This window comes from Myodes glareolus, chromosome 2, assembly GCF_982192425.1.
Source record: "Myodes glareolus chromosome 2, mMyoGla1.1, whole genome shotgun sequence".
Classification (NCBI taxonomy): Eukaryota; Metazoa; Chordata; class Mammalia; order Rodentia; family Cricetidae; genus Myodes; species Myodes glareolus.
This window is the reverse complement of record NC_142027.1, coordinates 96,180,858-96,204,467: the sequence shown is the minus strand read 5'-3', so window position 1 is coordinate 96,204,467 and position 23,610 is coordinate 96,180,858. Positions and strand designations below refer to the sequence as shown.

At 45.3% G+C, this 23,610-nt stretch overlaps 2 protein-coding genes across 12 annotated transcripts in view; one reads left to right on the top strand and one right to left on the bottom strand.

Annotated features, from left to right (window-relative positions):
* The window catches only part of Top3b (DNA topoisomerase III beta), a 28,465-nt gene extending 14,624 nt beyond the window's left edge, over positions 1–13,841 (bottom strand). For 3 of the 6 annotated variants that reach the window (XM_048452410.3, XM_048452414.3, XM_048452413.3), the window contains exons 1-4: positions 13,475–13,616; positions 1,561–1,749; positions 385–516; positions 37–143 (exon numbers count right to left, since the gene is read on the bottom strand). In XM_048452410.3, the coding sequence (XP_048308367.3) occupies positions 37–143; positions 385–516; positions 1,561–1,630 (309 nt within the window). In that variant the 5' untranslated portion in view covers positions 1,631–1,749; positions 13,475–13,616. Of the gene's footprint in view, positions 1–36; positions 144–384; positions 523–931; positions 1,052–1,560; positions 1,750–13,474; positions 13,617–13,710 lie in introns of those variants that run through there. The other 3 variants (XM_048452411.3, XM_085684627.2, XM_048452416.3) reach the window with 3 other exon arrangements.
* On the top strand, positions 13,698–16,854 carry Vpreb1 (V-set pre-B cell surrogate light chain 1). 6 transcript variants are annotated; one of them, XM_087903241.1, is made up of 4 exons: positions 13,698–13,834; positions 15,650–15,985; positions 16,068–16,190; positions 16,278–16,854. In XM_087903241.1, exons 3-4 carry the CDS (start codon positions 16,145–16,147, stop codon positions 16,667–16,669), a joined length of 438 nt encoding a protein of 145 aa, XP_087759367.1. In that variant the 5' UTR covers positions 13,698–13,834; positions 15,650–15,985; positions 16,068–16,144; the 3' UTR covers positions 16,670–16,854. The 6 variants fall into 6 exon arrangements, with proteins under 6 accessions (XP_087759367.1, XP_087759366.1, XP_087759374.1 ...); XM_087903240.1 differs by having other exon boundaries at positions 16,065–16,190; XM_087903248.1 differs by having other exon boundaries at positions 13,698–13,838; positions 15,781–15,985; positions 16,065–16,190.
* Positions 16,855–23,610: the final 6,756 nt, after the last annotated feature.

Below are 23,610 nucleotides of genomic sequence, written 5' to 3'. Positions count from 1 at the left end.
GGGGCCTCCTTGGTGAGCTCCTACTCCCTCACATACCTGCAGGAACTTGACCATGTTCAGCTTGGGGTTAGCTTCCTTTTTCTCTGTTGGAGCTTGGCTGAATAGCTCCGCAGGATCCACCTTATCCCACTTGTTGTACTTTCCTGTAAACCATACCCATGAAGACACTGAATCACACTTCACAGTTCACAAAGGCTCAGCCTCTGCAGTTGTCACAACCCTAGCTACAAGGTAGGGCACATCATGCAGAGATGGGTATGGTACTTTACCCAGTTGCTAACCCACTTCATGATTTGTTGGAAACAGGCTCTAACTGGATCATGGATAGTGCTGTACAGTGCTCCTTTCAACAGGACAGGGACAGGAGGAGAATCATCATCTTACCCAGAAAATCCAGGGTCATCACATGACCACAGACAGATGTCATCTTGAAGTGGACAGGCTGGCCAGCGAAGGTTCCTGTGTACTTGTGCACTGAACATGCCCCATTCAGCCCTTTGTGTGAGGACATGTTCCCTGGGGAGGAAAGCACACAGACAGCTGTGAGGTTGAGCTGCAGATGCTGTGGGTCCCTGAGCCTCCATGTTGACTCTCAGAGGACAAGAGTCCTCCTTCTCCAAAGTAGTCACTGGTAACTTTCCCCAGCTCAACTGCAGTTAACTAGGTACTGGGTGACTTAATGGTGCTCAGGGACAAAAGAATTTATGAAAATTTAATAGTGACTCATACCAGAGTCCTATATTGGCTGAGAACTAGGGGCAGAGACTCTTGGATTCTCACCGTATTTCTGTTTTCTTTTTTTCACTTTGAGTTTTACCTTCATTTATTTAGATTTTAAGGTTACCAGAAACCTCGTAATTATCATATTCTATAATATGTTCCCTCAGCTGAATACTCCTGGTACTTGGAGATGAGATGATGTCTTCTGTACCCCTCTGGACCTTTGGATGCATCCTCAGCTTAAGTAGGGGCTCTTCCTCCTCCAACTGGGAGGTCAAAGTGGACGTCTGTCATTGCTGGGTACTCAGTATCCAGGATCCAAGTGCTCTTCCTATTTAGAGGGAAACAAGCCCCTATGTATGGCCTCAATTGCAGAGTGGATCCTGATGGGAAAATCTTCCTCTATTTTCCTGGCTCGTAAGTCACTGGCCACTTGTGAGTGATATGAACTGTAGAGGATGTAACGCTAGCTACCTCAAGGGTCTAATAGGCAGTAGTGAGTATTTAGTGGTGCAAAATTCAAGACAGTCTCATCTACCTCCTTCTAGGACTGCTTCTTGTGCTTATGAGCACTGCCCCTTACTGGTCCAGCATGATGACAAACACTGCCTCTTTTACTTCACTGTTTTTCCTGCAGGCTTCATCCCTGGTATTGCACACGTGGAAACAAAACTTCATAGGAGATTTGCTACTGAGGTGCTTCTAAAACCTGTCAATCCCAGCCGAACCTACCAACTGGGAAAGGTATACTTTTGGAAAAAGAAATGCCCTAAAAAGCACAAATGACTGTGCTCACAGATTAAAACAATCACACAGTCTAGCATTTTTTTCTTTTCTTACCTCGGGAGAGGATTTTGGCAATGGACTGTGCCAGGGATGGCTTTTCTGCTACCATGAGCACGGTCTTCATTCCTGCTTCTGGCTGTCAGGGCCTGTGTTTATACTGTAGCACCCACACCCAAGACAACAGCAGTGAAAAAGCTTAGAAACGTCTCCTCTGTAGCTCCACACAGCTGCCAGTGCTGACTCCTGAAGGGAAGAGAAGACAGTACATGTACCCCATCCCCTCCAGGGCTCAGGGAACTCTGTGAAGAGGGCAGGAAGACGGTACGGGCTAGAAGGAGTGAAACGTGGAAAGCCTTCTTCCAGGCAACAAGGACCTAAGTGCAGTTAACAGTTGCTGAGGGAAGAAGAAACATTTCCTTCAGTGGTGTAGTGTCCAGGACCCTGTAAATAACCTAATGAAACTTACTGAGTCACACACACACACAAGTAACATGAAAGCAGAGGGCAACAAGTTGGGAAGAAGGAACTCACAGAGAATGGGGCAAAAAGGGCAATCAGTCATGAATGTAATAAAAATACATTATATTCATGTATGAAAATGTCATGATGAAACTCACTAGTAGGTATAATTAACATTTGCTAAATGACTGGGTTGGCAAGATGGCTAGGTGGGTAGAATAACGAAAATCACTTTTCTTTCTTACGTTGGTACTGGAGATGGTACCGAGGGCCACCAGTATGCTAAGCAAATATTTTACCACTCAGTTGTACCCCAGTCCTAAGGAAACTAAATTAATGAAAGCTGGGGGCAAGAAGAAAATCTGGGTAAACTGGACAAAATCTGGCCTACAACCAACTGCTCAGGCTAAAGCAAGTGGGAGTCTGGCTTTATGCAGGGGAAGCAAAAGTGACACTACAGTTTTACGTCAAGTTTGCTGGAAAGATGCTGGGAACTACAGACCTAGACTCATAGGCTAGGGCAGGATATGGATGTCCAAGTCCCTGGACTTGGGATACCTGTCTGAGAACTCATATCTTATATGGCAGAGGAATGACTAATTTCTAGGTTGAGAAAGGTACTTTATCTGGCTGGGTATTGGCTACCCATGTTACTCAATGCAGATGGCCAGGCCAGCGCCCTCTAGGCCCTATGAAAGCTATCATATGGCTTGAGACCCACTAACTGCACAGTGCAGTCCCCATTAGAACACCGCAAGCTCTTCTTAAGTAGTCTCACATTTACCTTACTACCCTATTATTTTGCAGGTCATATTCTACAAATTACGTATTCACCCAATGCGGGGAAAACCTATTTGGACTAGGAGAAAGAACAGGATTCCCCAAGGAAAGGGAAACAGAATACACTGTAATGGAGAAACGAAGAGGAAACTAGAATAGGAGGATTAAATAGGGAAGGGACTAGAAGAATAAAGGAAGGAAAACGAGGAGGGGCAACTAATACTAAAAGGCATTTGAGAAACCATATGGAAACTTACTCCTGCAGAAGCTTCCTAAAATAATCATATGAAAGAAACCAGAAAGGAGTTGCCGAATAATAGAGGAGACAATACCCCAACTAGAGATCTTATGCCACCATAAGTAAAACCTTCAGTGTCAGGAATGAGTTACATCTTGTTGAGTGAGCCTATGGGGCCCCCTAGAAATCCCAATCTTAGCAGGCTGTTGTTAAGGCTATTGGTTGTTCTCCACAGCCCAGTGCTAAGGTTCTATTACCGAGGAGAACACCTACGAATGCCATCAAACGTGGAGAGGCAGAGCTTGTGCCAAACTAGGTTTCACCCTACTGACTAGTGTTTATGGTATTGCAAAGTACTCTGCATGCCATCAGAGAAGAAATTATCATCTCTCCCAGCTACAATCTTCGTGTTCTACAACAGAGACTTGCAAGTTAATTTTATTGGTACCACAGTGGCACGAATGCTATGGGAGTAACTACTTCCTGATTGGACTTAAGGAACATTCCATGACATGAACCCATACCTGACGCTGCTAAAATAGCCAAGAACCTGATAGTAGATAGCTCCTGGGCCTACAGCAAGATCATATACTACTGTTCCTACAGGAACACAATAGTAAAATGACTCCCGATGACATTCTTCTATACACACAGATCGGTGCCTTCCTCAGGAGATGGGAACTAACACAGAGACTCACAACAGGACAATGAGCAGAGAATAAGAGTCTTAGATTTAGATGGGATGTCTCTACCAAACCCCTTTCCTCAGGGCTCAGGGAGCTATGTGGAAGAGGAAGAAAGGCTTTAAGAGCCAGAGGTGATAGAAAACTTGAAGACTTCAATAAAAGTGTCTTCCAGACACAACAGGACTGCGGCACATGTGAACTCACAAAGACTATGGCAGGATACAAAAAATTTAAGCCAGATGGAGTCCTAGCACTAAGAGAAAGAAGTGGAGATGGGCTCCCATCTCTAACTAAGAAGCTATCTGCAATTGATATCCACTGACAAAGGAATAATTAGTTTTCTCCAACAGAATCTCCATGTGTATATTAACCATACCTCAGGGCAGGCACTATGCCCAGGAGTAGTTGGCCAACCCAAAATGAACTGAATAGGATTTTTTGTAGTCTTTCTGTCTCATTTTGCTTTGTTTTGGGATTTTTTTTGTCTTATTGATCTTTTTCTTGTTTGATTTTCACTTGTATTTTGTGTGTGTATGTGTGTGTGTGTGTGTGTGTGTGTTTTGCTTTATTTTTTAAGCAGGGGAGAAGAATACAAAGTTGAGTGCATAGAGAGGTGGTGAGGAATTGGAGGAGGGAAAAACATGATCAAAATATATTGTATGAAAAGGTAAAAATCTTTTTTTTTCATTAAAAATGCCTTAAAAAATAAAACAAAACAATCCAACCATATTTGGGCACTTAGAAGGCAGAGGTGAGAGGATCAATAGTTTAAGGTCACTGGCTACACAGAGAACTCAAGGCCAGCCTGAACTACATGAGACTCTATCTCAAAATAGCAAAACCAAAAAAACATCCATTTAGAGCCTCTGCCTGTGCTCCCTGGCTGAACTGTTTTAGTGACCCTCTTCTTTTTGGCTTATTTTTGGGGCAGGGCATGGAGCTGTACTGTCCGCAGAGTTCTTCTAACACTGCTTACCAGAGTCAAGACTCTCCTGATGTCGCAGTGCCATCGGTAATGAAAAGTCCCCAGACTATCTTACAAAAGATACAGCTTTAATAAAACAGAAGAAAAAACACAGAATCCCACCTGTCTGGAATGCTGGATCCAGGCCAAGTCGAGGGGGGGGGGCTTTCACCCGCCAGGTTTATAGGTAAACTTTTGCCTTAGGGCAACACGCCCCATGAAGAGGATGTGATTGGCTGAACTCCCCTATCACTCTCCTCTCACACCCACCGCCCTTGGCCAGGCTTCCATCTTAACTAACTCACTTTACACTGCACTATGGCCAGTGATCCCTTGCAAGAGGTCATGCAAACTTCTTACTTGGACCACTGTTGGCCCCTGCTTTTGTTTTCTGAAACACTAAAACCTGATGGTAGAGCAGAAAAAAAGACAATAAATACAAAAACCCTACCAAACCAAAACCACATCAGCCAAACCAACCAAAATAAAATGGAGTGTGTGTGTGTGTGTATGTGTGAGATTTGCATTTCTTACTTTCAAGATTTCTTATGTGTACAGATGTTTTGTCTATATGTGTGTCTGGTATGTGTGTCTGGGCATCATATGCATGCAGGGTCTGTGGAGGCCAGAAGAGGGTGTTGATTCCCAGGAAATGGAGTTAACAGATGGCTGTCAGCTACCACATGGGTGCTGGATACTGAACCTGGGTCCTCAGCCAGAGCAACAGATGCTCTTAACTGCTAAGTCATCTCTCCAGCTCCACTTTCCTTTTATTTGTTGTGCTGGGGTTTGAACCCAGGGCTTCATGGAAGCCAGGCAAATGCCGAAACATGAATGCTACCTCCAGTTTCCCTTCCTTTTTGATCTACAGACATACAGCATTATTATTTTGAGATGGATTATTTTGAGATGGATAAAGAGGATAAATAAACCTCTTTATTCCAGGTTTGCCTTGAACTGGTGCTAATTCTGTCTCAGTCTCTCAAAGTGACATGATTATGGGCTTGAGCCACCATGCCCAACTGCATTAATGTTTATAAATACAGAATTGTATATATTAAAAACTCAAAGAGCCTTGTTCAGACAACTAGGCAACCTTCTGGGGAAGAAAGTGATGTGAGACATTTACTTCATAACTTGAGATGGCTCAGTGAGCAAGGTGCTTGCTGTGCAGGCCTAAGGACGCAACTTTGAGAACCCATAGAAAAGCTAGAGGTGGCGGTATGGGCTTGGAATTCCAGGGCTGGAAAAATGGAGCCAGGCTGGTGATGGTGCTCAGTGCTTGGCTAATCTAGTAGAAATGACGAGCTTCAGACTTACCAGAGATTCTGTCTCAAAAAGATAAGTGGAGAGCAAGCAAAGGAAAACCCTGACTTCTGGCCTGCAAGGGCAAGCATATCTGCAAACATAAGAAGTTTCTTTTTCTGTTTACTTAGAGTTGCTTATATATTTTACTCACAATTGGGGATAATTGGACTGCTCCCTTATTTTGAGGAATTGTAAAAGAGAACTAGAATTTTGCTGGAGATGGTTGAGCAGGTAAGAGTGTTTACTACTCCTGCAAAGGACTGGAGTTTGCTCCCAGCACCCATACAGGTATCTCACAACTACTTGTAACTCGAGTTCCAAGTTCTGGCCTCTATGGGCACTATACTTATATACACCCCCTCTTATATATACATAATTAAAGGTAAAATCTAAAAAACATTATTGTGATATGAAAGGCTGCGTGACAACACTCATAAAAAAAAAAAAAGAAGAGCTAAAAGAAATCTCTACTTAGTAGCAAAGACCAGTGTGGGACAGCTAAACCAGAGCCATCTGTGTAAGTGCACCTCCTCAGCAATTCCCTGCCTAGAAATGAATGCCATCAACAGCAATTTTATTGAGCAACCACTATACTCTTGGTCCAGTCCTGGGTTTGGGTAAGATGATACAAAGCAACACTGGTTCATGTCTTCTTAGAGCTCACACTACAGCGTTATGTCTCCATGGGTGAGAAGGGTCAGGGTAGGACTGGACAAGATGGCATCTGAGAGATGTGTGTAGGCGAGGGATCAGGGAAGGTGAGGCTTGGAGACGGGTGGCTGGACAGTTGGAGGGCAATAAAGTGGGTGGTGTGGGGTGGGGAAGCCGGGTGTCAGTGAAGGATTACCGTGGAGTCTAACAACCTGACCTCAAATATTAAAGGGACACACAGCTGATACACAGGTGACTGGACCCTAAAGAGCCAGGGCTAGGCGAGACTGGTATGGATAACACAGATAACCTCTAGATCTTTGGCTGAGGCAACTGAAGAGATTCCTGCTGGTTGATGGAAACTCGAGTGAACAGCAGCTGAAGTCAGAATTCAGGAGCGGTTAAGGTGTGGTGGAAGCAGCAGCAGTGGTACATGGAAGGAATGCAGCTGGGAGCCAAGGAGATAAAGAGGAGCCATTGGCTTGTGGCAGGAGAGGTGAGGCCTGAAATCTAAGAAAAGAGAACACTTCAGTGTCTTTTATGATAGCACTACAGTGTCAGATGCAGGCTGTGTGATATGGTGGCCAAGAACTGACCATGAGTTTAAGCAATCTGAATGAAACCCAGTGACCCTGATGGGAGCCATCTATTCAGTGATAAATGCAAAGGCTGATGGGATAAATTCTAGAAAATCCCAAGTGTGCTTTTACATTTTGTTTTAGATGAATGGCATGATAACTGTCCCTGTAGAACAGAAGGAAGATGAGGGAGTGGGGAAGCTGCTGGAGTGATATCAGAGTGGGTGAAGGGTCGAGAGGTGGCTGGCTAGCCAAGGGCATGGAGAAAAGGCTGGGGAGGGTGTTCAGGCAGTCTGGGGCTCAGACAGGAAGCAAAAGAGGTGGCACTGCTAGATCAGGAGAGGGCAGAGGTTGAGAGGCATGATCAAAATGGCAACCTGATTCTAGGGAGGGGAAGGAAAGGGTGTTGGAAGGGGCTACAACACTGTGTTATGTTGTCTCTAATAGTAAAAAATCTTGGTACTAAGGTGGGAATGAAGTCAGAGGGAGCAACTCTTGGCTTTCAAGATACTGAGTCAGGAATATGGATAGGCTCAGATAATGAACACTGATCTGAGGGACCACAGAAACAAGAAGAGGTAAGTGCTAGCAAGAGTTCATGTGGAGAGCGAGCCCCTTGAGGCAGGACCAGATGAGACATGTACGAGAAAACACTGCTGGGGAATTCTCTGCAGCACCATCATTCTAAGTAAAAGAGCAGCACCAACCCAGTAGTCAACAGGGGACTGGTTACATAAAAGAATGCCATGTAAATACCTCAGAACATCCAGGGGTCACCAAGATGAGTTACATAGGGAACCTTATGTGGTGTGGGAGAATTGTCTGTATTCTGTCAATCATATTTTAATAAAATGCTGATTGGCCAGGCAGGCAGTATAGGCGGGAAAGCCAGACAGGAAGTAGAGGTGGAGCAAAGAGACTGGGAGTATTCTGGAAAGCAGGAAGCTCACTCTGCAGTTCTGCCCAGACCACCAGAGAGGAAAGATGTAAGCTGCCCCCGCTGGAAAAGGTACTGAGCCATGTGGCTAACAAAGATAAGGATAATGGGGTAACATAAGTCATAAGAACTAATAAGTAGCCTGACCTAATGGGCCAATCAGCTTTTTAATCTTATGGAGTCCTGTGTGTGATTTTCCTTGGGGTATGCCGGCAGTGCGGTACCGGGTGGGACAGAAACCCCAACAAGCCAGCCCTCATGTTACATATGGCACCCAACGTGGATAACTGAATCCGCAGAAAGCTTGAGAAAGCTTGGGAAAGAATAGAGTAAAGCATGTTTTCTTGGTAGCAGCAATTTTTCGGTTCTGCTCTGCTTGCTAGAGGCAAGCAAATGCTCTCATCTAAGAGAGGCTTCCTAACTCAGCTTTAGATGCAAAATGTTGCAGCTCATTAAGAGGTCCTGCCACGAAACACTTAAACAGTGTTGATGAAAAGCTGAACGCATGCTTTTCGGTTTTCAGCCATAACAGGAAAAAAGCTGTGCTGTTTTAAAATGCCGACTTTCTGGGCTGTCCTGCCAGGGCAAACTCTGACTCTTTCAGGAAGGCAGTCCCGACTGAGTGTGAGTGGAATGTTGCAGCTTGCTTGCTGGCAGGGACCTTGAAACGCCATAGAGTTGTGGCAATAAAAATGGCTGCAGTCGGTACCTCAGCCATGAGGCTGGAAAGCTAAGGAATGGGCTAATTCCAGCCGTAAAAGCCACAGTTTTAGTCCTCTCCTTAAAGACTCATGTGGTCAGAAAAAGAGAGATATACAGTAAAGAGAGATTCAAAGACGAAGAAAAAACCTCTAAATGGTTTACAGTGTGTTAAAAATATATGCAGGCTAAAGGTTAAAGTCATTAAAAAGAAAAAAGAAAGAGAAGTAGGGTGTGGTGATACACACCTTTAATCCCAATGCCTGGGAGGCAGAGGCATATTGACCTCTGTGACTTCAAGGGACAGAGGTAGAGATTGACCTCTGTGACTTCAAGGTGTGGTAGCACACGCCTTTAATCCCAATGCCTGGGAGACAGAGACAGAGGGATCTCTGTGAGTTCAAGGACAGCCTGGTCTACAGAGTTATTCCAGGACAAAGATAAATACAGAGACCCTGTCTCAAAAAGCCAAAAGTTAAAAGTAAAAATAAAAGAAAGAGGTTGAAATAAAGCCGCATAAAGATGGAAAATACACAGAGAATCTTGATACTGTATGCTACTATGCTCTCTTTTAATTGTTTGAATGCTGAGGAAGGAGCAACAGTCGCCAAAAGACATTTGCTTATAAATGCTGCAGAATTAATCCAAGATAGGTATTTTAAAAATACCTTGGCTTCAAAATTGAAGTCAAAAGGTATGTTACTTTGGAGAAGAGATTTTGCTTTTGTTTCCACAGAAAATGAGAGGCTGTGGATTCATTCTGAGTTAAGAAAAATCAGGTTCGAAAAAGGAAGACCACCTGAGAAGTCTCCGATAGGAACAGATGGCCCAGATGACAGAGTTCTACATCCAGAACAGATTAAAGACGGCTGCCTGAGATGATCAAGACTCACAGGATACTCCAGTCAGGACTTGATTATAACTCTAAATTTTCTTTAGGTCCCCATAAGATCATCAGCGCCCCTAACCAGCAGGAAGTAGCCTGAAATACTACGCCCACATTCCCAACAAATGGACTATGGGTATTTTCCTTTGTTTAAAAAAAAAAAAGAGGGAAATGGTGTGGAGAATTGTCTGTATTCTGTCAATCATATTTTAATAAAACGCTGATTGGCCAGGCAGGCAGTATAGGCGGGAAAGCCAGACAGGAAGTAGGGGTGGAGCAAAGAGACTGGGAGTATTCTGGAAAGCAGGAAGCTCACTCTACAGTTCTGCCCAGACCACCAGAAAGATGTAAGCTGCCCCCGCTGGAAAAGGTACTGAGCCATGTGGCTAACATAGATAAGGATAATGGGGTAACATAAGTCATAAGAACTAAAAAGTAGCCTGACCTAATGGGCCAATCAGCTTTTTAATCTTATGGAGTCCCGTGTGTGATTTTCCTTGGGGTATGCCGGCAGTGGGGTACTGGGTGGGACAGAAACCCCAACAAGCCGGCCCTCACGTTACACTTATGCAATTAACCCAAATAGAAAGCATTGTTATCAGTGATCAAACACATCTATGTGTACACAGGCTCGTTTACAAAAGGCAGATGCATCTGCATACAACTTGGAAGCAGTTGCCTGGGAAGGGTGTGAATGAAGGTTTGGCGGTGGTGGTGGTTCTAGCTTGTCACTATCTCCTCTGTATGATTTAAAAATTTGGTGCCATGGATGCGTGACTGATGGAAGAGAACAAAGACAATGGATTTTAGAATACTGAGGGCTGCAAAGAGCACTGTTCAAAAACAACAGAGACGTCAACAAACACTCCTCCACTAACTAAAGGGGTTTCTGCTACTCCTTATGATGTATGGAAGTAGCCTAAGTCAAGGTTAGCCTGGGCTGTCAGTTCTTCCTGTAGAGCCATAAAGAAATGCATTTTGCCCCAAATAAAAACTTGAATGTTTTCCCTAAATATACAATCTCAGGGGAAAAGAGCCAAGCTCTTAAAAAAATGTATTTGTTCTGACTTCCTGACTCATTTGCCCCTGAAAACCATACTCTGGCACCATAGGTCTGTCTCTATATGGATTGTGTCTCGGTTACTGCTGTATTTTGTTTTGGTTTTTCAAGACAGGGTTTCTCTATAGCTTTGGAGCCTGTTTTGGAACAAGCTCTTGTAGACCAGGCTGGCCTCGAACTCACAGAGTTCTGCCTCTGCCTCCCGAGTGCTGGGATTAAAGGTGTGCGCCTCCACTGCCTTGCTTACTGCTGTATCTTTGGCACTGAGTGCACAATACCCGTTTGTTGGAACAATGAATGAATGGATGGAACAGCCATGTTTCTGATGCTCATTCTGGGCAAGTTTTGGCTTAACTATAGTCAGAGGCCTAGAAGTGAAATTTAAAGGAGACATGGGGTCTGCCTTTCTCTCATACAGAGATGTCAGAAGCCAGAAAGGAAAACTGGAAGCAGGAAGAGACTGTTCTATGAAGGGTTTTTGAGTTTCCTGTCTCTTCTAAAAAAGGAGAGGCACTGGATAGTCCTGCCAGGGTTGCTGGGATGGGGGCACTGTCATTATATTGCTCTATAATGGGAAGGTGGGTCACACTAGAGCAGGAGTGGAAGGACATGGATTTGCCCTGGCCCTGTTTTCTCCAAAACCTGTGCTCTAAGATTTTATCCTGTTGCCTCTGAGAATCTCTCTGTTGCACTGCCCTGTAGCACTTACTAAGCCGGATGTGGACTCTATCAGGTCCTTGTCTTAGAGCCCCTAGAACATAAGCAAGTTTTAGGAGAACAAGGATTTTTTCTTTGCTCACTCTAATGGGAAGAAGTATATGGTGAGCAAACCCTGTTGAATGAATGTCTGAATACAAGAGAAAAATTTATCTGTAATGCAAATAAAATGCTTTAGGGTCTTAAAATTAAAAAACAAAACAAAAACAAAACAAGAAAACTGAAAATAAAACTTACTTCAGGCAGGTCATGGTAGGAGGCAAAGGTAGGCAGATCTCAGTGTGTGTTTGAGGCCAGCCTGGTCCATACAGTGAGTTCCAGGCCAGCCAGGACTACATAGTGACACCTCGGAACATAAAAATGACAAGGGCAGCACAACACTTTAACCATAGGGGGCTGCAGACACTTCTATCCTAGGTGCTCTTCTTCCATCTCCACCTCTCCTCTGCAGCCCAAGATTCTAGGTTATTGAACAAACTGTCAAGGCCCTTCAGTCACAAACATTCTGCCTTAGTAGGGATTATGTCTTTTGTCCAGGAAAAGGAATATAATTGGAATTATACATACATATATACACATATACATTATATACATCCAAGAAAGGAACACTTCCCTTTCCCCAGACCAGATTCTACCTTTTAAAAAGATTTCTGCAGATGTAACTGTGATTACTCTCAAGACCTCCTGATTCTCCATGAAGTCACATCTTCCATTTCAAAATGAAAACTAATGAGAAACCCGAACGTGAAGGCTGACAAGCATCACTTATTTACTGCACTCACTCCGGACTCAGTAACACGGCAATTCACTTAAGTTCTTGCTTTTCGTGTACGTGAAGAGAGGACATTGAGACAGTGCCTTGTGTAGCCAAAGCTTGCCTCAGGTTCACTATGTAGCCAAGGATGGCCTTTAATTCTCAATCTTTCTGCCTTTAACTCCTGAGTGTTGGGAAATACAGGTAAATGCCAAAATGTCTGCTAAGATTTTTCTATATGATCACTTAAATAAATAAAATAGACTCCGTAACATAAACCTACATGATACACCAAGTTCGATCTTGTTTCCCAACGCTCTGAGACTAGTCTGTCCTGTTCGGGAGTGAGGTAAGCAAGCGCTATTTATGTGTTCACTGCAAAGAGAGACTAGCAAGGCAGCCTGTTTATACTTTGCCAAATCTCACTGCCAGTGCCACCATCACTGTAAATATGGGCATTTCCTTTCGGGTCAGTGTCTTATGAAGTAGTAAATTTCGTTTGAAGAGGAAGCCTGGAAGAGGTCAGCAAAGCATCGAAAGTCTGAGTATTTAGCACTCCAGTGGCGTTTAAACACTTACAGACCCAGGAAAACTGCCCACCTTTTAAGCTCCTTCTTTGTACTGAGTATGCTGCAGTTCTATCTACCAACATCTCTATAAAATAGGAGTTAAATTAAAAAACATTTATTTTTTTATGTGTGTGTACATGTATGGGTGCACACATGCTGCAGGCCACAAGTGGAGGTCAGAGGACAACTTTGGGATTCGGCTCTTTTCTTTCACCATGTCGGTTCCAAGGATGGAAATCGGGCTGCCAAGTTTGGTGGCAAGAACGCTGAGCCATCTCAGCAGTTGAAGTTTTAAAGCCAGAGTAAATTGCAGTTTGCAACAATTAGGAACTAGTGAGAAGGAATCTTGGCAAGTTTTGTTTCTGTTTTTGCCTCTCCTACTATCAAACCCTGACTGTTCTGGCTTCTTACGACCGGTTGCCAAAGGCGCGAGTGACAAACAGGTTCAGGGAGGTCACCATCTTCCCTCTCACCTATGTTTAAGTGCTGGCCCTCGATTCTAGTTCACGGGTTCACCCAAGTTTTCTCCAAGTCAGAGAACAGCTGCGGTCTCCAAACGGAGAGGCAAGCGAGTGGAACCTTTAGCTTAGAGGCGGCGCGCGGGCCTCTGCGGGCCGCACTGCCTCCCCAGCCTGTTTCTCTACACGTGAGTCGGGGGGGGGGGGGGAGGGGAACACCTCACCTCGGGGCCGCGGGGCGCTCGGTGGAGGAGCCACAGTCGCCCACTCCGCGCCGGCCCAGCATGGCCCAGAAGCCCCACCGCGAGGGCGGGGCGCGGCGCGGCGGAGAGAAAGCGGCGCCAGGCAGGGACCGTGCCCCGCGCTCCCGCCCGGGTCTGAGCTCCGCTATTATTCCGGAAATGCCTGAGGAAAGCTAGCGTCTTCCGCTTCCTCGCGCCTGCAGCAGCCCACCGCTCACCCGCTGTGCCGCTACACCGGGCTTCTCCGGTGGCCACTCGCTCATCCACTTCCGGCTCTGTCCGCATGTGGCGTTCCCTCGTTTGTTCTCCGATGTCGACACTTGGGTGTCTGAAAGTTCCGAGGTTGGTGAGTTCCGGGCGCCCAGCTGTCTGCGTCCGGTTTGGTGCAGCTGCGGTTCCCCAAGTCTCCACTATATCCCTTCTCCCTGCATCCTGGAAAGGGGGGGTCCCCCCAAAATCACCCAGAGAAACAATGATGATGATTGTCATTATGGTTATGAAAACTGACATGAAAACAGATGCTATTAGTAATTAAAATAATTTTAAAATTGCAGACAACAGGCTTCTTTCAGAGTTAGAAACTTTTTAGAGTTGAAGATGGTGACTCATACCAGGAATTCTTTCAGTAATCCGGCGACTGAGGCCAGTCAGGAGCTACACATTGAGTTTCATTCTAGCCTGGACTACACGCTATACAAAACAAAGCAAACAAAACACCACCTAAAGTTTTGTAGACGGTACTATTTGTGTTAATATATCTGGAAGATGATGTATAATTTTTTTTAGAGCATTAGGATCACAGAAGTTTTAAAATAGTTTTCATGACTTTATTAGCATATTGTTCTTAATAGCCTGGTGTAGTGACACATAACCTTTAATTCCAGAATGGGGTGGGGTGGCAGAAGTAGGTGGATTTCTATGAGTTCAAGGCCAGCCTGGTCTACAGAGCTAGTTCTAGAACAGTCAGGGCTACACAGAGAAACCCTGTCTCAAAAACAAAACAAAACAAAACCAGATGGAGATAGATAGAGAGAGTTCGTTCTCCTGTTTTTAAACCATCACTCTGTAACTAAGCCATGGCCCTGACAGTCCTAACAAGCTAGGGTTGGGCACCCATCCTCAATACAACAGTGAAAGAGACAACTAAGGCTGCATGATAGCACGGCATGTAAAGACACTGACTGCCAAGCTGGCCATGTGCACACGACATAAATAAAAATAAAGAGATAAGTATTACTAAAAAGCAGAGAAAAGAGGTTTATTCAATGTGCTCACAATTGGTAGAGTAACAACTAATGAGGTCTAGTAACTCTCCTCACAAGTTCTTGGGGTCCTGAAATGAGACTTAGGTTTAAGTAGAGAGCAAGAGGTATGCTTAACTACATTACTACTTGGTCAAGCTTGTTAAGTTCCAAACTTGGAATAAATGGCTGAGGTGCCTATTTAACATATCAAAGCGAACCTGGCCTCCGGGTTCCCTCAGCATCCTCAGTCCCTGCCTGCTGGCATTCCTCTGCCCTCTACCCTGAACTCTCTAGGCCAGGGGCTGTGCTGCCCTTCCCTCAGAGGCTCTTCCATATATAATCCAGACTCCTTGGTCACCCGCCCCTTTGGCCTCCTGGTTGCTGCACCAGGTTTCCCTCTCTTTTCTCTCCGTGGCCCCCACTCCCCACCCCCATGGCCCAGCTCAACCTGGACTTTGCCAGATGTCCCTGCCTCTGTCTCTAGCTACACTCTGCCTTTTATCTATCATAAACCTTTTCCTCCACTATGCCTCGGAGCAGTCATGGCCTTTCCTTTCCTTTTTAGTTCTTTATTTCATTCCGAGGTGTGGGCTTGCCCATAATCTGCCCATCGTTGTCACACAGTGATCTGATAGATTGTCAGACTGAGTAAAATCTCCTCCTGAGAGGCAAGGCCCTTCGGTGGCTGGCCCCAAGTCTTCAGCCTTCCCCCTCTATCAGAATGGGATTCCTGGGGAAATTTTAATTCTTTGGGGACAATAGTCTGATAGCATAAGTGTCTGTCTTTAAATTGTCATTGTAACATCCTGGCAGGGGTGAGTCCATTCTAAAGAGCAGCCCCCCCGCCTTTGTCCATCAGATTATGATCTCTGTTGCTTCTGTTTTGAATTCTCTTCACCTGGCTTTGTTCTAGGAGGGAAAGACCTGGGTTGACAGCTCTTCAGAGTTTAGAAGGGGTCAGAGCACCCATCTCCTAGGACCCCCAATTTCCTGCTGTGTGAAGAGGTGCTTTTCCTGCTCTGAGGATGCACCCTCTCGCCCCAGTTCACCAGGCATTTAAATGTGAACAAGAAATCTGTTTCCACGGAGCTCAGCTTCTCAAGGGGAGTTGAGGTCACCCTCCCTCAGGGAGATGAGCCCACCAGCCAGCTCCTGGGTTCTGGTCCACGAGCTTCTAGCAGGTGCTTCCTCCCAGTACACTTCCACAGGACCAAAGCAGAGCCACAAAGGCTGCTGTTACACTATTCTGGTAAGTGACGCTCCAGAGCCCCTGAAAGCTCAGGAAGGTGGTGAGCAGGAACCAGGGTGCAATGACCCTCTTCTCAAAGCAGGGAGGAGAGTGTTTCCCAGCTGGCAAGGGCCCCAGGAGCAGTGGCTGTGGGAAGCAAATTGCTGCAGGTCGTAAGCCATGGCCTGGACTTCTATTCTGATCATGCTGCTGGCCCACCTCACAGGTAAGGGAACTCCTGGGTCCTAGAGCCTCTTTGTCCCTCCTCTTGCCTTGCTCTGCCCGGGTGATGAGCATGCTTCTGTCTTCCCAGGTTGTGGCCCTCAGCTCGTGTTGCATCAACCACCATCTGCCTCTTCCTCGCTTGGAACCACCATTCGTCTCACCTGTGCCCTGAGCAGCAACCATAACATCGATATTTACAGTATTTACTGGTACCAGATGAGGCCGGGTCACCCTCCCAGGTTCCTGCTAAGACATTTCTCACACTCAGACAAACACCAGGGTCCCAATATACCCGCTCGCTTCTCTGGATCCAAAGACGTGGCCAGGAACCTGGGGTATCTGAGCATCTCTGAACTGCAGCCTGAAGACGAGGCTGTGTATTACTGCTCCATGGGGCCCCGGAGCCAGGAAAGGGAGAAGTGGATGGAGAGGGAGAGAGGAGGAGAAAAGTTGTTCCAGATTCGGGATCCCAGGCTCTAGAGACATTCAGACCCTGAACTTTAGGTGCAGTTTGCTTTGCTCGGCTAGGCTGGTATAGGGAGGAGGGGTAGAGCATGGGGCTTTGCAGAGCCAAGGACATGGAGCCATTCAGCTTTCCCTTGTCTTGCAGTGTTGCTGTGAGCCCCACTGGAGGCTGGGTTATAGAATTAAAGCTGTTTCTCTGAGTTTGGCTTGGCTGGTTTGTGATCTCAGAACCAATGTAAGAACTGGCTAGTAGTCCCTTGAACCTGACTGGTCATTCTCAGCTTGACCAGGGACCGTGAACAACAAGCTCATTATGATCATGGGGCAAGTGGATGACAGAAACATCCTGGAGGGGGACCTCCATGCCAGGGACTGGGTTTTCTATTGTCGCCTTCCTAGTCACAGAATGAAGGAGCTTAGGGCACACTATCACTGGCCCTCCACTTTGGGGTACAGCAGGTTCCCCTCCTTGGTACCTAGTGATGCTTAGGGATGAGACTGCTTCGTCATGGGGCTGCCTTTGCATTGCAAGTGTTGAGCAGCTTCTCTGGCCTCTACTACCAGATGCAGTGCACAGCACATGTCCCCACTGTAAGTGATGACAACCCCAGATGGCTCCAGGTAGTAGTAAAGATCCCCAGGGTGAGAGAGATACATCTCCCTTCTGTGCAGTGGAGTGATGGGGCCAGCCAGTATTTAAAAAACTATATACACAAGAAATAATTATTTTCTTTCTTTCTTTCTTTATTGATGTTTTTTTTGAGACAGGGTTACTCTATACCCTTAGCTGTCTTGGAACTCAGAAATCCTCTTGCTTCTGCCTCTCAAGTGCTGAGATTAAAGGCATGTGCCACCATCATCCTGTGAAATAATTCTCTATTACTGCAGCTGGTTAGTAAGTCAATTGTCATTCTGTAAAAGTCAAAGAACAAAAGTATTTAAAATAACTATGGTTAAATAATTCTAGTGAACACATTATAAGAATAGTTGCAAATTGTGACATCAGTGAGTACAGTGTGAAGGGAGGAGAGGTAGAAAGCAGAGCGTTCTTGCAAATATTTATCAGCTTAAAATAAACTGCTGAAACTACAAGTTATCTTATGTGAGTCTGTTGGGAACCATGAATGAAATGGTATAGAAGTTACACACACACACACACACACACACACACACACACACACACACACGGTGTGGGGGATGTCCAAACAATGCAAGACAATCATCGAAAATAGTGACAACATAAAACATTACATCAAAATAAATTCAACAAATAAAGTGAAAGGTCTGTATATGTTTTTGAATTGTTATCTTTTTTCTTTTTTTGAAAATATATATTTTAATATAATATATTCTCTTTTTCATATATTCTGATTACAGTTTCCCATCTTCCTGCTCTTCCCACCTTCCCTCCCATTGGTTCCACACCCTTTTCATCTCTCTTTAGAAAATAAAAAGGTATCTGAGGAATAATAATAAAATATAATAAGATAAAACAAAAACAAATCAGAGTAGGACCAATGAACGAACCAACCAACCAAACAAAAAGAGCCAAAGCAAAACAAGAAAACACATATAGACTCAGAGACACACATGTTGGAACACTCAGGAATCCCACAAAAATCCAAAACCAGAATCCAAAATATACACAAAAGGACATGAAGGACACACAGGACACACACACACACACACACACACACACACACACACACACACACACACACTCTGACTCAGCATTATGATTCCCCCCCCCCCAAAGATGCCATTGGGTTTGTTTTGTGTTGGCATCCACTGCTGGGCATGGGGCCTCTCTTTAAGAGTGGTTTGTTTCCCCAGTGAGACTCCGTTGGAGACACAAATATTTCATTTGCAAGTGGCCGTCAGTTGGAGATAGCTTCTGGGTTAGGGATGGGCTGTGTGTCCATTTCTCCTTTCAGTTCTAGGACCCCACCTAGTCGAGACCCATGCAGGCTGTGTGCATGCTGTCACAGTCTCCGTGAGTTCAAATGTGCACTGCCCAGCTGTGTCTAGAAGGCCTTGACTTCCCGGTGTTCTCCATCCCCTCTGGCTCTTTCACTTTTTTCCCCTCCTCTTCTGCAGGGTTCCCTAAGCGCTGAGGGGAAGGATTTGATGGAGACATCCCTTTAGAGCTGTGTGTTCCAAGGTCTCCTTACTCTGCATATTGTCTATTTGTTCCCATCTGCTGTAGGAGGAGGCTTCTCTGATGATGACTGGGCAAGGCAGGGATCTGTAAGTGTAGCAGAATGTTCATTAGGAGTCACTTTATTGCTACATTCCAAACAGTAGCATTTGGTTTTCCTCTAGGTTCCTGGCCTATCTAGTCTCATGTTCGTGATCACCCAAGCAGTGTTGGGGATGGGTTCCACCTCAGAGTAGGCCTTAACTCAGGACAGATATGGTTGGTTACTCCCACAAGCTTTGTGTCCTCACTGCATCAGCAGATTCTGCAGGCAGACCACTTTTGTAGATTGCTGGGTTTGTAGCTGGGTTGGGGTTTACCTCTCTTCTTTGGTACCATGCGGAGTACCTTCTTATGAACACTACTCTGTAGGGGTGAAGACTCCAGGGAGGCACCAGCCCACCTTTTCTGTATTCAGTGAGTAGTGTAGGTGTTGTCTTTTCATTGTACTTCCTACCTCTCCCTCTGCTGTAGCTGTGACTTGTCCTCCATCCTTATTGTCCCTTCGTCCAATCTTGCCCTCACTCTGACTGTTTCCTCTATTCTGAGGCATGGGGGCTAGCCATGCCTGTAGCCCCCAACTTTCTCGTCACCGCTTTCAAATAAAGTGACTGTATGTTGGCATGAATCTCTAATCCTGGAGGTTGAGGCAGGGGAATTAAATTTGAGGTTAGCCTGGGCAACATAGTGAGATCCCCTCATCTAAGTCCCGACTCAGAAAAGTGGAACTTTCCTTTTTTCTTCTTTTCTGTCTTTTTCTTTGGAATGTGGGCCAGAATGCAAGTATGCTTTCTCTGGCACTTTAGTTTTTTTTCAGTCTTTCTCTGAATCCACCCCCTTTTTGCTAGGTGGCTGTCTGCTGACCCTCCAGACCTAACTGAAAGGGCATGGTTTTTACTCTTTCTTCTCCACCTCCCTCTCTCCTTGGGCAGCTGCTATTTTCAGCCTGCCTATCCTGTTGTTTTTCTTTTCAATGCTAATGAAATTGTCCTTGAGCTTAAAAAAAGAAATAAGTAGAAAAAAAGCACTTAAAATGATTTCTAATTATATATTTTATTTAACACAACATGTCCCAAATATAGTTATTTTAATAAGCAACCAGTATAATAGGCACGTATGAGGATTACTTCTTTGGTATTCCATCTTTGAAATCCAGTATGCTTTTACAGTTGTGGTTTACCTCAGCTCAGAACCACAACAACTGTGTATGGTGTATGAAAAGAACGCAGACTGAAGGGACGGAATTCAGATTCCTCATCATCCAGCCTTTCCTGTGCGGGAACTCCTGTCTTGTCCCGCCCACCTGCACTGCCCATTTCTGCCGCGTCCAGCTAACTGCCACTGATCAGGTGCCTGGTTCGCTTGGTCGCCTCCAAACCTTCCCTCAAGCTGCTTACACAGGGAGGGTTTCCTGTCCCTGGACTGTGTCTGCCCTCTGCAGGGCGGCAAGGCTCCACAGCGATCTCTCCTCCCCCCCTCCTTGGGCAACCGCTTCCTGGCCGCTCTTCGGTTGTTACCTCCCTCCAGTGGGCAGACAGCCTGTTTTCCTAATTACAGTTAGCACCTGCCTCGCAGCCCTGGTTTTATTTAGCAAGGCTCTTACACTAGCCTGCAAATTCCCAGCTGGCTGGAGGCTCTGCCTGTGATAAACACTCCAGGTGATGAGACAGGCCGGTGAGCTAGGGAATGAGAGATGAATGCATGGGCGAGGGAATTCTAGGCTACTCTCATTAGGATCTCATCGGGACCCCACAGTGGCTGGGGTCACTGCGATTCCTGGAGACTGGGGAGAAGCCCAGGCTCACATTCACATTTGTGACTGGCCACACTCTCTCACTGTCTGTACATCTGTCTCTCTGTTGCTTCTCTCTGTCGCATTAATATCCTCTGATGACTGACTAATGAAACAAGTGACTGAATGCTGTAACCAAGAGGGGCCCGGAAAGGCGAAGCTTGAAGGAGGCGAAGGCACTGAAGAAACTCAGGGAACCTTCTGAGCCTGAGCCAGAGAGCTAGTGGAGGGGCTGGGTCCCAGTGCCAGGGCCCACTGCCCAGTAGGCAAAGACTCTGCTTAGGGAATCAAGAGGACTCCCGACAGTCGTGTGGAACTGTGGGGTTCTGAGGACGGTGACCTATGCACACAGCTTCCAAATGCAACAGGAAACAGTACCAACTGAACTGGACATGTTGACAGCGACTCAAACATTCTGACCTGAGAAAGATCCTGAGTCTCTGGGGGAGGGGATCTGAGGGGCTCCTGGATGTTGTGTTGGTATTTTACTCTTTGCTCTTTTGGGGGGCCCACCTCCCAGTTCCCAAATAAATCACACACAGAGGCTTATTCTTTCTTATAATTGCCCAGCCTTAGCTTGGCTTGTTTCTGGCTACCTTTTCCCTCTGAGTCCTTGGGGGAGGGGATCTGAGGGGCTCCTGGGGGAGGGTCTTACAGGGAGTCACTTAGATTTTTGTCATCCAATCCCACAGAGAAGTCATTACGTTATTTTGCCTTATCCTTTATTTTCCCTGCAGTGCCCGCTTGTCTGACTTAGCCTGTGATGATGCTGATGTATGTGTTCCACATTTGCTTCTCTGTCGTTACTTAGAAACAGGTCATGGCTGGTTGATGCTGACAAAGGTCCTAAACTAACTTCTTCTCAACAACCAGGCTTCAACCCTGGCTCATAAAGAGTACGCAAACACTGACCAGTTCTTAATATTGGAAGGTCTAGGAGGACCCAAGTCCCTCCCTCTTGAATTGTCTCCTGAAAACTGCAGAATGAGTATACTCAGGGGAGGCCCCTGCTAGAAGTCTCTACAGGAGAGCGGGAGCCTAACAAAACAGCCCCGGTCAGCACTCCTAGAGTGGCAGTGGTAAGAACTTCAGATTTCTCATTATAAACCAGTAATTAGTAATTAGCAAATATGCCATTCTACACAAGGAACATGAACATCCCTGGAACCAAAGGACAACTCCACCTTTTCCCATTTAAAAAAAATATTTATTTATTTTTATATACCAATTCCAGTTCCCCCTCCCTCCTCTCTTCCCACTCCCTTCTCCCATCCCAGCCCCATTCAGTTCCTCAGAGAGGTTAAGGTCTCCCCTGGGAAGTCAACTAAGTCTGTCTTATCACCTCCTTGAGGAGGACCAAGCCCCTAGGCTGAGCTAGGTGTCTCTGTAGAGAGAATAGGCTCCACCGTGTCAGTACATGCATTAGAGTTAGATCCTGGTCCCACTGCCAGGGGCCCCATATACTGCCCAAGCCGCACCATTGTCACCTGCAGCCAGAGGGCCTAGTTCAGTTGCTCTTCAGTTGTCAGTATGGAATTAGTGATCTCACCCTAGTTTGGGGTCAGTTGACTCTCTGCATTCTGTGGGTTTCTCTATTGTGGACTTGACCCCCTTTGTTCATAGTATTTCTCCTCCCTCTCTTCGACTGGAGCTCGGCCCAGTGTTTAGTTGTGGATTTCTGCATTGTTTCCATCTGTTTCTGAAAGAGGATTCTAGCTTCTCTGGGGCTGGGGACTTCTCTGGGGTTGCTGGTTAATCTTTACTTTATGACTGGTATCCTCTTAGGAGTGAGTGCATACCGTATTTGTCTTTCTGGATCTGGGTTACCTTACTCAGGATTTTTTTTTTCTAGTTCTGTCTATTTGCCTGCAAATTTCAAGATTCATTTTTTTTTTAACCATTGAGTAGTACTCCGTTGTGTAAGTGTACCACATTTTCTTTATTCATTCTTTGTTGAGGGACATTTAGGTTGTTTCCAGATTCTGGCTATTATGAATAATGTTGCTATGAACATAGTTGAGCAAATGTCCTTGTGGTGTAATTGTGCCTCTTTGGGTATATGCCGAAAAGTGGTATTGCTAGGTCTTGAGGTAGATTGATTTCTAATTTTCAGAGAAATCACCAGACTGATTTCCACAATGGCTGTACAAGTTTATACTCCCACCGGCAATGGAGGAGTGTTCCCCTTACTCCACATCCTCTCCAGTCATCATTGTTTTCAATCTTAGCTATTCTGATTGATTTAAGATGATATCTCAGAGTTGTTTTGACTTTCATTTCCCTGATGACTAAAGTTGTTGAGCATTTTCTTAAGTGTCTTGTGGCTATTTGAGATTCTTCTGTTGAAAATTCTCTATTTAGATATGTGCCCCATTTTTAATTGGATTATTTGGTAGTTTGATGTCTAGTTTTTTGAGTTCTTTGTGTATTTTGGAGATCAACAATCTGTCTGATGTGGGATTGGTGAAGGTCTTTTTCCATTTTGTAGGCTGCCATTTTGTGTTGTTGACTGTGTCCTTTCCTGTAAACAGAAGCTTCTCAGTTTTTGGAGGTCTCATTTATTAATTGATGCTCTCAGTATCTGTGCTCCTAGGGTTATATTTAGGAAGTAGTCTCCTGTGCCAATGTGTTTGAGGTTACTTCCCACTTTCTCTTCTAACAGATTGTGTGGCTGGAGGTCTTTGATCCATTTGGACTTGAGTTTTGTGCATGGGCATAGATGTGGATCTGTTTGCATTCTTCCACATGTTGGCATCAAATTATACCAGCAAGAATTGTTGAAGATGCTGTCTTTTTTCCATTTTATGTTTTTAGCTTCTTTGTCAAAAATCAGTTGTTCATAGGTGTGTGGGTTAATATCAGGATCTTCGATTCAATTCCATTGGTTCACCTGTCTGTTTTCATGCCAGAACCAAGATGTTTTTTAGTACTGTCGCTCTATAAAAGAGCTTGAAGTCAGGGATGGTG